The sequence below is a fragment of the Podarcis melisellensis genome, assembly GCF_964234715.1.
Source record: "Podarcis melisellensis genome assembly, chromosome: 3".
In the NCBI taxonomy this organism is placed as follows: Eukaryota; Metazoa; Chordata; class Lepidosauria; order Squamata; family Lacertidae; genus Podarcis; species Podarcis melisellensis.
The window spans coordinates 61,971,179-61,984,055 of NC_138530.1; the positions used below are offsets into that span (position 1 = coordinate 61,971,179).

Consider the following 12,877-nt stretch of genomic DNA (forward strand, 5'->3'; position numbering starts at 1 on the left):
TTATGCAAAGTTGTACCAATACCAGTTTCGCACACTCACCACCACATGTACATGGTAAAATCATCCTGTGTGGGCATCATAATCTAGAAAACAAACAAGTGAATTGGGCATTATCATCAGCATATGTCCATGGTATCTAGCATTGTCTGAAGAGAGATGGAAATTTCCCATTCGGAGATCCAGTTAACGAAGTTAAAGGGAGGGAGGGAGGAGCTCTGGCTTACAAGCATAAATCAATAGATGTGCACTATGAACTGAAAGCTCACTGAAAGGACTCGGATCATGCCAACGGAGTCACAATGGCCGGCTCAAAGACTCACTTGGTTTTGGAGAACTATATAGGAGGCCAATTTATTCCTTGCTCCTCATATTTAGATTCCTATGACCCGTCTACAGGAGAAGTTTATTGCAAGGTGCCAGACAGTGGCAGAGAGGAGGTGAGTTCATGCATAGATTCAACTCCTTTTTCATGGTATTGGGGTAATTGCCTGGACAATTAACAAAAATGTTTTGCAACTGATTTGTTTCGCTTTTCCTCAGTATAAAACTAATAGTGAAATTGCCTTATGTTTTGTATTATACTGCTAAATATTTGCAGAGAATGTCTGTGTGGCATTGGTTAATGGTATTGGTTTGAAGCTTTAAAATCTTTGAATCAAAACTCATTTCCACTAGTTGAAGCCCTCAATGTTCCTACCCAAGTTTAATGTACTTTCCCTTGAAGTTTCTTTTTCTTTCTCTCGATGAGCTGTTTCTCAAACTGGTAAGATGGAAGTGTATCCAATGACAAGGTGAACTGAGAAGGCAATGAATTGCTTGTTAGATGACTGTGTTCATGGCCTCTTACACCTAATGCATTATTCCTTAAGGCTTTGAAAAGAACTGAGTTAAATCATAATATCTATTTGTAATGACTAAAGTTGCAAAAAACAAACCATATATAAGCTTTTGCAGTTTCACCTCAACCTTCAGCATGGCCAGTCTATCAAATATTTGCTAAGCACTGATAAGTAATGGTTGAAGTGTAACTAGCTGGGTTTGCTAAAGTTTAAACTTGCTGCCTGAAGCTTTGTGCTTTCCTAGTTTGCTTCTGTATGTAAACAGAAGGGGTGATCAAGTATGTTTAGAGAAGAACTTCAAGTAGCCACTTGCATTGACCTGTGGTCCAGCCTTCCCCAAGGCTGTGTCCTCCATTTGTATGTGCACTTCCATAGATGGAGATAGAGATGGAGGTGTTTGTGTACTCCTTAGGGGGGGAAAACTTGCCGTGGGTTCCATTTTTATTTCAAGGCTTGGTAACTGCTGTGGAGCACTCTCATAATCCTTGCAGTAACATCTAAGAGCATTCCTCATGCGGATCGGGGCCCCCACTTTCTGCATTTCCTTGCCAGTGACAGTCAGTGATGAGACTGGGGAAATGCACAACCTGCTGGCTTCTGTCTGTGTGATGACTGGTCCTAAACCAAGGGTGGGGATCCTATGGTTCCCCAGATGATGATAGACTCCAACTCCTATGAACCCTAACCATTGGCCAGACTGGACTGAGACTTCATGGTAACTGGTGTTCAACAACATCTGGAAGATAACATTTCCTCACGCAAACATCATGCCAGGGTTGGTGATAGTTTGACAACAGCTTTTGGCAAATGTGTAAACTTGACTGTTCAGACCGGCCTGCTGCTTTTTCAGTGCTTGTGTTCTTCATCCACTCCACTGGGTTGTCAGTACTCCTCATATCCATTGAGACCAGATGGGTCTCTGTTGTTCCTGACTGCTGCTTAGCACAGGAGTTGCTAATCTTTTGGGGCCCATAAGCACATTTGCAAACTGGAGAAATGGCTGGTTTCTTGCTATTACCCTTAAAACGAAAGCTCAACAGTGCCACCTAATGTAATAAATTGGAAGATGACATACAGACGGAAGAGTATTGTTCCTAGACAGGGCTAACAGCCTTCTCCAACTTGGGGTCCCCAATTTACAAGTCCCATCATTCCCAGCCAGCATGGCCAGTGTCTGAGGATGGTGCAAGTAATAGACCCAACAACATTTGTAAATCTAACGTTGGGCAAGTCAAGCGATAGTCTTGGCAATAGCTTAACTTCTGCTTCTAAAGAAGAGGTGCCTGTCTCACAGCTGCCCAGAAGATAAGTCTAATATTAGTAGTAGTAGTAGTAGTAGTATGGTGCCCATCTAACTGGGTTGCCCCAGCCACTCTGTGTGGCTCTCATCAAACATAGAGCACAATACAGCATCACACACTAAAAGCTTTCCTGAACAGTTTGTGATAACTGCTGATTCCGAACACTACTCTCATACATGGTTGTGCTGGCTGTCGTTGATCTAGGTAGCTAAGAAGCAATTTATATATGCTCCAGAGTAGGGGTGCAATATCTGCGGTCCTCCTGATGTTGTTGGACTCCAGCTCCCATCGTCCATGGCCATTGGCCATGCTAGTTGGGACTGATAGAAGTCGAAACCCAACAACATCTGAAGGGCCACTCATTCCACACCCCTGCTCTAGAGCCTATTTTTAATACTTATTAATTCCCCCCTGTGTATTTCTGCTATGGTTTTCTACTTGGAATGGTGCCCTGGCTTGAACTGAGTCATGGAAAGGGTGATACAATAAATACATAGGAATCTGCCTTATGCAGAGTCAAATTATTGATCTTCCTAGCTCAATATTGTCTATACTGACTGGGTTCCAGACTGGAGTCCCTCCCAGCCCTACATGAAGATGCCAAGGAGTGAACCTGGGACCTTCTACATGCAAAACAGGAGCTTTGCCACGAAGCAATGGCCGTTCCCCCCTTTCCCCATAATTTCTGTTAACATACACTGTGCGTTTTGGTTTTGCTGAACACCATCCATTCGTTGTCTTTTTAAGGTGGAGGCGGCTGTCATTGCTGCCCAAAATGCTTTCCCAGGCTGGTCGGCCAAAAGCCCCCAGGAAAGGTCAAAAATAATGAGCAAGTTGGCAGACCTTATTGAAGAAGATCTGGAGTCATTTGCTCAAGTAGAATCAAAGGATCAAGGTAAAGACAGAAGCCTATTTGGGCTGGGCTTCCAAGTGGTAATAGGGTGAAGGAAATGGTGTTCTCTTTGAGTTTTCACCTTCCTACTTGCTCTTCATTTTGCATAATCAATACGTAATACTTGCACTCCTCATCAAGTACAAGTGCATGCTTCCTTGCACATTTCTGTAAACTGCATGCAAGTTGTAGTGGTTGCAGTGGGGTGGGGGCACTAGCTATGAAAGCTGGGCAATTAATTACTTGCTTAAATAACAAATGCATGCTGGTATTTGTCAACTGGTTCTCTGTTTCAGGGAAAACCATTACGTTTGCTAGAGTGGTGGACATCCCCCGATCTGTATACAATTTCCGTTTCTTTTCGTCGTCCATCCTTCACCAGACAGCAGAATGTACACAAATGGACCATGTGGGCTGTATGCATTATACTGAGAGAACGCCTGTGGGAATTGGTAAGGCCTATTACGGAGTGTGCTGTTTGCACACGACCCAGCAGTGCTCAGCTGTGATCCTGACACCTTTGTTAGGATCTATTGCAGCCTGAGCCCACTCCAGAATTTACCGCCTCAAAGGTTAACGAGGACAACACGAGGAAGGGCCATAGCTCAATGGTCTGAATAAAGTATTTCAGATAACGATATAAATCACATTCCAATCCACATCAAGCCATGCCCCAGAATATGTCTGCAATTTCCATCCCTTGTTTCTTTGTTTTTACAGTTTGCACACCATAGATTTTACAACAAAACACAACATCCCATAACCTTCAATGGAGTAAGGGAATAAAGGTTTTGTACATGGGAAGAGCAGATAAATTTCACATTTTAAATACAAGCTTTTAATCCCACATTCTGATAAAACGTAACCTACTTTAATTCTACTGTTTTGTAAAATGTGCTTTCTGTTTATGGAATTCCACAGATAAGCCACTAGGTGTCTCAATTTTACTTCAGAATTTTAAAATGTTGTTATTGCTGCTGCTGCTGCTACTACTACTACTACTACTACTACTACTACTACTACGCTTCAACAAGGTGTTCTCAGCATTATACCTCAACATCCTGGTGTATTGGACAGCTCCTTCCTATGCAAGCCTTGTGGACTCCAGTATACTCAAAATATTAACCTTTGCTGAATCAATCTCAATTTCAAATCTAAGGAAACACTCTGTGTAATTAAGCATTTGCAAGCAACAATGAAAGGTTTAGCTTTCTGTAAGGACCCAGTGATTCCCTCCAACAGTTTAGGAGGTGCCGAAGCACACAAAGCAAGTATGCCATAAATAGACACCGGCAAATGTTTCAATCACTGCTATTGCCACTCTGCACTAGTCAGTAATTGATATTTAAGTTGTAAAACAGGAAATAACAAAAGTTCTTCATCTGAGCCTCTCAGCCGGTCTAATATATATAATATATCCCACATTCAATCAATTCCTTCCACACAAAAAAGTCTGCCTCTCTATCTTCAAATCTGGACTGCCCTATAAAGTTTGTTTAGTGAGAGCATATGGGTCAAATTTTAACTGGCAGCATATGCCGCCTCTCTCTCATTGCTAAAATGGTCTCGTCTTGGAATTCATAATGCCTCTTGCCTATCTTGGATGGAGGGGTGTAGCCTACTGTGCGAAGGCAAGAGTCACACTGCTCTGCCAAGATAGGATGGCTCAGTCAGTAGAGCATGGGACTCTTAATTTCACGGTCATGATTTTCAGCCCCACCTTGGGCAAAATATTCCTGCATTGCGGGGGACTGAACTAGATGACCCTCGTGGTCCATTCCAGCTCTACAATTCTATGATTCTAAACACACTTTTCCTTCTGGCCCCACCCACCACAGGCTTGTGTCCTCTGGATAGTTGCACAGAAGGAAATATGGCCCTCTGGCTGAAAAATGTTGCCCTGCCCCTACACAGGTGAATATTTCCTTTGTAGGCCAGCAGGTGGAATGGGTCCCTGAGGGTAGAGTAGAAGGAAAAACAGTTGAAGCTCATGCAGTGTTCCCATGCTGGGTATTAAGGGAATCTCAACTTTTGTCAAAATGTCAACACTCCTGTTTTAAACCAATTTATTTCATTTCTCTCCTTAAAAAATAACAATAAAAATAAAGCTGGCTTAATTAGTCCTTGGAATTTGCCACTTTACTTGCTGACCTGGAAAATTGCGCCGGCTATTGCGTGTGGAAACACTGTCATTGCCAAACCCAGTGAGATGACATCTGCCACTGCTTGGATGATGTGCAAGCTTCTCAATAAAGCAGGTAATTCCCCAAATGATGTATTAGTATAGGGGTGTCATATTTTCTGTAAAGCAATCTGTAAAGTGTCAATACAGTGGTACCTCGGGTTACAGATGCTTCAGGTTACAGACACTTCATGTTACAGACTCTGCTAACCCAGAAATACTACCTCTGGTTAAGAACTTTGCTTCAGGATGAGAACAGAAATTGTGTGGTGGCGGTGCGGCGACAGTGGGCGGCCCCATTAGCTAAGGTGGTACCTCAGGTTAAGAACTGTTTCAGGTTAGAATGGCAGATGCAACTGATGGACTATATGCAACTGGCGGAGATGACTGGCAGAATCCGAGACCTGGGAGAAGAAAGGATCGAAGAAGATTGGAAGAAATTCAAGATTTATCTACAGAAACATTGTGATTTAGTGGAATATTAAGAAGGATGCTTGGTTATAAATAATTGGCCATCACTAAATTGGATTAGAATTTGACGATAAGAGAGACTAAGAGAAACAAAATTTGTAGGAGAACTATTATATTATATTTAAATAAGTGGTTATAAAATTGAAAATAAGATGATAATTTGCTTGACAAAAACTCATTAATGATGTAAGTGGGAGCGGGGGATGTGAGGAAGTCTAAAGATGTTATGAAATTTTGTAAAAACAAAGTAATGCTGTTTATTATTTCTGTATTTCTTTTATTAAAAACTCCAATAAATATTTATAAAAAAAAGAACTGTTTCAGGTTAAAAATTGACCTCCAGAACAAATTAAGTTCTTAACCCGAGGTATCACTGTATAGTAATAAAACAGTTGACACATTTGCATCCCAATGTGTATATCTTGCTATAGGATGCAGGGTAGTCTTTAAAGCAGCATGCTACCAAGTTTACAAAGAGAAGGCGTATTGATATTTTCTTTCTTTCTGCCTGCAAGGTATTCCTCCAGGTGTGGTGAACATCATATTTGGGAGTGGTCCGAAAGCTGGAGATGCTCTAGTTTCCCATCCCAAGGTGTCATTGATTTCCTTCACGGGAAGCACTCTCACTGGCCAGCGCATCATTGAAAGGAGTGCTCCGTATTGTAAGAAGGTCTCTCTGGAGCTTGGAGGAAAAAATCCAGCTATCATCTTTGAGGATGCCAACTTGGATGAATGCGTTCCTACTACTGTAAGATCCAGCTTTGCGAATCAGGTATGGAAAGTGGGCAACTCCCTATCTCTTTTTATACTAAGTTCATTGCTTTGCTTGAAAATGTGCATGCCCTCCCTAACAGAATTTTATCCTGAGGGGGGTAATTTTGAATGTGGGAACTGATTTCTACAAGGCTATCCCACAAGGGACAAATTGAGTGGACACCGAGACATAAATATCAAGTGATAGGAATGAATAAGCAAATGTTAATCCTCTTGATATATTATTGGCAGGTGCTTTTTCAGCTTCCTCAGAGCATGTTCAGAGAAAATTTGAGTTCTGTTTGAGAATCCCCTCCTAGAACATAGATGTGTTGATGCAAGTGCACAGATGGTGTTTCTGACACCCCGTGAGTGTTGGTATTATTTGGTGCCATGCATATAATTCCACTTGCACATTGGGAACTGTTGTCTAGTTGCCATACCAAGCAAATGCATCTGAGATACTTGAGAATCTGAGGTACATATCGACAGCAGCAAGAAGACGCCCACACCCTGATAGTCCTGTGGCAGGAGGCCACTTGGAGAAATCCCCCTACAGTAGAAGAGTGCTTGGGTATGATAGATGGCAATGAAACCTGCATTAATTGCCACCTACATCCCCTTAAACACCCCCACATGTGTAGTGCTGTAGTACCACTTGGAATCATATTTACATGTAAGAGAGTACTTGGTAGAATTAGCAGTGGGAGGCAATGAAAAATTCATTCAGCTACAGTCAAAAGGTTGGAGATGCCTCAGTAGAGAATATATGGTCACCAAGGAAGAATTGCTTGGTTGATTTGATTATTTGGTTGGGTAGTCAATTTGCTGTTGAATGGGATGCTTGGAGGAGGTGCAACGAGGGTCCCTTGGCTGCACACACAGTTCTGTAGATTTTAGATGCCATTGCAGTTCAAGTGGAACCCAGTTCTTAAATTCCACATTTAGAAACTTGCCAAGGTAAATATTATTGCAATTTTTGCTAGAGGTTTTGATTAATTGTTTTTATGCTGTAGGTCTGTACACACACACACACACATTTAAAAAGCCGGGTTGTATTGTAGAATATGATAGATAAGTGTCCCCCCCCCACATGTAGCACAAATTATGTGTTGATTTCACACAGCCCATCAGAGTTTTAACAAAATCTTCAATAAATGGTAAGGAATTTGCAGTGATCTCCTCACATGCACTGTTTGCTTTAGCTCCCTTGTCTGCTGAATGTTGGCTGGCCAGGTGCAGAAGCTTGTTAGTCATTAAGATCCAGAGGGATGGCATTTGTTAACTGAGCATCACAAATTGATCAGATCTGTTTTCCAAGTTGACTAATTGCAAACTTCAGTGGCGTCGCTGTTCAGTAATTATGCAGGAAGCACAGTGTGACATCAATCAGATGACAGGCTTGTGTGGGTAATTTGCTCCAAATTTCCACGCAGAAATGGTTAACGCTTTTAAACATCCAGTTACTGTTTTGGAAGCTGCAACCCTCATCATCTCATTCGCCCCATCCAGCGCTGTGACCATATAGGCTGAATTCCCACTGTGGAAGGATGTGGGGATCCAGAATTGGCCTCCACAGTTACTTGCAGACTCATTGTTAAGAGTGTGTTCATGGAAGACTATCCTACCTGGCCATGAGTGATCACCGAAGATCTATTGCAAAAGGCTGTCCTCAGCTGATTCAAACATGAAACATCTGTTACTTGATATTCCTTCACTCAGTGGTGTCAGTCATATGTCTGACGGCCTTTTCACACATGAGCTGGACATCACTGCTGTTGTGAACAGACATGTGTGGTGGTGATGGGATGAATAATATTTGCAATGGGAAATAGAGAGGGTGAGGACCAGGACACCCCAGGGAGGGATTTTTCAGCAGAGAATCTGAGTGGGAGAGAGCACCTATCAATTCATTCCTGCAAATTCCTCCAAAAGATTACTGCCCCTGCCCCCAATCTGGGTCTGAAATTAGAAGTGAATTTGATTGTAGGGGAAAAAATGTGTGTGTGTGTAGATTGACAGGAGATAATCAGTAGCTACAAGAGGAGTTAAATATCCTTCTCATACCTAATTATTGTCCCTGTAAGTGACCTTCCTCCCTGTTATCTGGGCAAACATGGAGTTAGGAGCTCACATCTGTTAAGATAGCTAATGTCTATGTGGTACTGGGGGCAAACAATATAACCACATGCTGATATTTGCACTTGATGGAGTACTGTATTTTTCGCTCTATAAGATGCACCAGACCACAAGATGCACCTAGTTTTTGAAGGAGGAAAACAAGAAAAAAAATATTCTGAATTTCAGAAGCCAGAACAGCAAGAAGGATCGCTGCACAGTGAAAGCAGCAATCCCTCTTGCTGTTCTGGCTTCTGGGATAGCTGCGCAGCCTGCATTCGCTCCATAAGACGCACACACATTTCCCCTTACTTTTTAGGAGGGAAAAAGTGAGTCTTATAGAGCAAAAAATATGGTAATTCCAGGGCCTCAGGTAGCATGTGCTGGGGAATGGGGCACTAAGTAACCACACCTACTTTTGTGAACAGCTAGGATCTAGAATCAATCTATATTGAAAGCAGAAGACAAGTATAAATGAATCTGGATTAAGACAAATCACATTTTTCATCCCTGACCGATGTTTTTTCTTCCCTCCTGCCTCTCCATCCTATTACTAGGGTGAAATATGTCTCTGCACCAGCAGAATCTTTGTTCAGAGAAACATTTACAATGAATTCTTGAGAAGGTTTGTGGAAGCTGTCAAAAAGTGGAAAGTTGGAAACCCCTCAGATCCCACAATTGACCAGGGAGCACTGATAAGTAAAGAACATTTAGCAAAGGTAAAGAAAAAGAAAAACCAAGGTTGATTATTTGTGATCAAATAAAGTGCTGTTTTTCTTTCTGGCTTGAAAGTCTGGCTTGAAAGTCACAGTCATTTTGGGATAGGGAACAGGGCAGAACTTTTAGCTGATTTTGAGGCCTAGTATACCTTTCAAAATTTAAGCACTGTAGTTGTTAGAATTGCATGTAAATTCACTCCGGGTAACAAGGAATTAAAAATGTTGCTTCCTCTTGTAAGCTTGTTTTCCAAACATGTTGACAGCAGGATTGAAAATAATATTTCCGATTTCCAAGAGCCAATATCAACTTTTAATGCTCCAAGGGTTTTCTCAGCATTGATTACCAGCAACATTATTAGTTAAGTACCTGAAATCCCTAACGCTACAGCTCTCTTCAGGTGTTACCAAACAACATCCGCAAACAGATGCAGTGCAAATGAGTGCACTAGCTCCATGCCCTTCTAACACATGGAAGGTGACACTCTGAAGAAGGGAGCCGTTTGTGTCTGTGGGGGCCCCTTGCATAACTCGGATTCTGAGGCAAGAGCTTCAGGTTTTGGACTATCACCTTCCACAACTTTAGTAGGTGATAGAAGGAGGTGGAGCTAGGAAGCTTCTCCCAAAGCTGTACTGCCCCCCCCCCCATGTGCTTGCTGTTGACATTTAGCAATGCCTGTGAAGTACAAATCACTTGGGAAAAGTCCCATACAGTGGTACCTCGGGTTAATTCGTTCCGGAGATCCGTTCTTAATCTGAAACGGTTCTTAACCTGAAGCACCACTTTAGCTAATGGGGCCTCCTGCTGCCACCGCAAAATTTCTGTTCTCAACTTGAATCAAAGTTCTTAACCCGAGGTACTGTTTCTGGGTTAGTGGAGTCTGTAACCTGAAGCATATGTAACCCGAGGTACCACTGTATTTGGATTAGACTGGATTACTGTAATGCACCCTATGTGGGGCTTCCCTTGGGCCTGGTCCAGAAGCTCTACCTAGTACAGAACACAGTGACTAGGGTCTGGTGGGGGCAGCTGACCAGCAGCGTGCGACACATCGGCTAAAGCACCTGCTCTGGTTTCCCATATCCTGCTGGGCCAGGTTGAAGGGCCTTGTGTTTCCCTGGATACCTTGAGTCCAGGCTGTCTTAACCACTGCTTGAGCCCTTATACCCCGGCCAATCACTGGCTGGAGTCTGGAGGTGCACTGTTAGTTGTCCCCCTGACTGGCCTCAACCAGATGTCAGGGGCATTTAGTGTCAGTGGTCCCATGCTGTGGAACCATCTTCCAGCAGAGATTTGGCAGGCATCCTCACTTTTGACTTTCAGGAGCCTCCTGAAGACCCTTTTTCTTTACACCGAAAGGCCTTCAGAGCTGTTGAAACCTTTCACAACTACTACATTATGCTTTTAAGGTTTTCTAAAAGCATTTCTTTTGTGTGCACTGCCCTGATATTTTATGAGGGTGCTTTAGAAATACTTTTATACCTATAAATAAATAAAATATTTCTGTAGCCAATCTGTGGATAATTGGAAATTGCAACCCTTTCAAAAATTGATTTGTTGCTGTTGCTCCTCATAGGTAAAGAACTACATCAAAAAAGCAGAGTCTGAAGGGGGTAAAATTCTCTGTGGAGAGGGGATCGATACTTTGACTCTTCCAACAAGAAACTGGAATGGGTATTTCATGCTTCCGACGGTCATTACTGAAATTGCCGATGACTCAAGTTGCATGCAGGATGAGATCTTTGGCCCTGTAACCTGCGTCACAGTGTTTGACACAGAAGAGGAAGTGATCAGGAGAGCGAATGGGGTCAAATATGGACTGGCAGCCACTGTCTGGTCGAGGGATGTGGGGCGGGTTCATCGCGTTGCTAAGAAACTCCAGTGTGGATTGGTGTGGACCAACTGTTGGCTTATCAGGGACTTGAATTTGCCCTTTGGTGGCATGAAAGCCTCAGGAGTAGGCAGAGAAGGAGCAAAGGATTCCTATGAGTTTTTCACTGAGGTGAAAACGATTACTATAAAACACACTGAGATGCACTGATGAAAAATATTCTGCATTAGAATAAACAAACATTGTGGTTTTTGCTGTGCCTATCTTTGAAATAGATAATGAGACAGGTTTGCTTACAATGTGCCCTGAAAGCCATAATCTATACTGTAATTGCATTGATGGTATAAGTTCACTGGCTAGTTGTCTGCCTGCCTTCTTCCCATGGAGAAAAGCAGGGGTGTAAGTTAAAGGCTTGTAGCTGGAATGTGGGCACTTTTTAGCACCGAGTGCCCATTTTTGGGTCATGGGGTCTGCAAAATGCCTGTGCTTGCAGCTGCATACTCATCATACATTTAAAGCATGTTACTTCCCCCAAGAATCCTGGGAACAGAGCAACTTGTTAAGGGTGCTGTGTACAGTATTGGAGCTCTGTGAGGGATAAACTTCAGTTAGCTGTATACTTTGTGTTAAACAATGTGCTTTAAATGTATGGTGTGGATGAAGCCTGAGTGTCTTTGTCCCAGCTTTGCAAAAGTCTCCACTCATATTAAACCTGCCTTCACCTGGTCTGTTCCCTGAGTCATTTGGTTGGAGAATAGGAAGATCAGAAGCTTCACATGGGCAGCTGCTGCTGCACCCATGGGTGCCAAGTTAGCAACTTCTAGCTTACTGAACAGGACCAAAATTCAAATTCAAATGACAAATTCAAATGGAAATTCGAGAAATTATAACCTTATAACCTTTTCAAATGGAAATTCCTTCTGTGAGCTTTAGGAATAGGGAAAACGATTGTTTCAGATATAGCTTCCATTTACATCCATATGAGGGCAGCAGAGTGTGTTGTTTGTTCCCCCTTGTGAATTGCTTAGGTTTAATATATTTCTATGTACTTCAGAAATACATTTCTTCTGTGATGCTTTTTTTTTTTACCATTAATAAAATCACTCAAAATGGAACAAACCCATAAAGAAAAAAAAAATATTTTTTTAAATGGAAAAAGGATTCAGTTGGAAGAAACCGTCCATGTTTTTGAGCTTTGGAAGGGTAGAAAACTACCATAGTTTGATTGTATTTCACTGTCCATGGTGAAATCTTAGTGTTAAATTATGGAGAGTGAAAGGGATTCATTATACTGGATCTATGAGATGCAGTCTGATAACTGTAAAGATCTTGTAGTTTTCCATTCCTGGGGCAATGGAATTTTTCAAAAACCTTCTTTGCTGCCAGCTGTCCTGTCTGGTGAAAGACATCATGTAGTCATCATGAGGATTTTGTTTAATCGTTTTTATGTAAGTCTGAAGAGTCAGCCCATCTGTTAAATCTTACAGATGGAAATCAACTCGGATCTGATTATTCCACTCCTGCTGGTTGACTTTCTCCTGCCCCCAGTCGAGACGTGTACGTCATCTTGCAATGATTTTAATTGGCTCTGGCCAGGCTGGGATGTTGCAGAATTTTCTCAGAATGATGCTAGCATTTTCTAATACCTACAAGCAAGCTAAAAAATCCCCAAAACGAACATCATCCTCATTATTTAAAGACTTAGATTAACAACAATTGAAGCATGCTTTTGGGGAAGACAGAGGTGGTCATCATCATGGGTCTGTATTTGTG

The 12,877-nt window shown here is 42.2% G+C and overlaps 1 protein-coding gene across 1 annotated transcript; it reads left to right on the top strand.

The window, feature by feature from the left end:
- The first annotated feature begins 204 nt into the window (after positions 1-204).
- ALDH8A1 (aldehyde dehydrogenase 8 family member A1) lies at positions 205-11,355 on the top strand. The gene is made up of 7 exons (XM_081907194.1): positions 205-437; positions 2,888-3,035; positions 3,329-3,484; positions 5,141-5,290; positions 6,201-6,457; positions 9,114-9,275; positions 10,850-11,355. The coding sequence occupies exons 1-7, from the start codon at positions 300-302 to the stop codon at positions 11,312-11,314; spliced, it is 1,476 nt and encodes a 491-aa protein (XP_081763320.1). The 5' UTR covers positions 205-299; the 3' UTR covers positions 11,315-11,355.
- Positions 11,356-12,877: the final 1,522 nt, after the last annotated feature.

What these genes read in the sequence shown, in the direction of transcription:
- ALDH8A1 (XM_081907194.1), top strand. Translation starts at nt 300, where the DNA reads ATGGCCGGCTCAAAGACTCACTTGGTTTTGGAGAACTATATAGGAGGC. An exon ending in CAGACAGTGGCAGAGAGGAG is followed by an intron (nt 438 to 2,887) that starts GTGAGTTCATGC and finishes TGTCTTTTTAAG; the next exon opens with GTGGAGGCGGCTGTCATTGC. An exon ending in AGTAGAATCAAAGGATCAAG is followed by an intron (nt 3,036 to 3,328) that starts GTAAAGACAGAA and finishes TCTCTGTTTCAG; the next exon opens with GGAAAACCATTACGTTTGCT.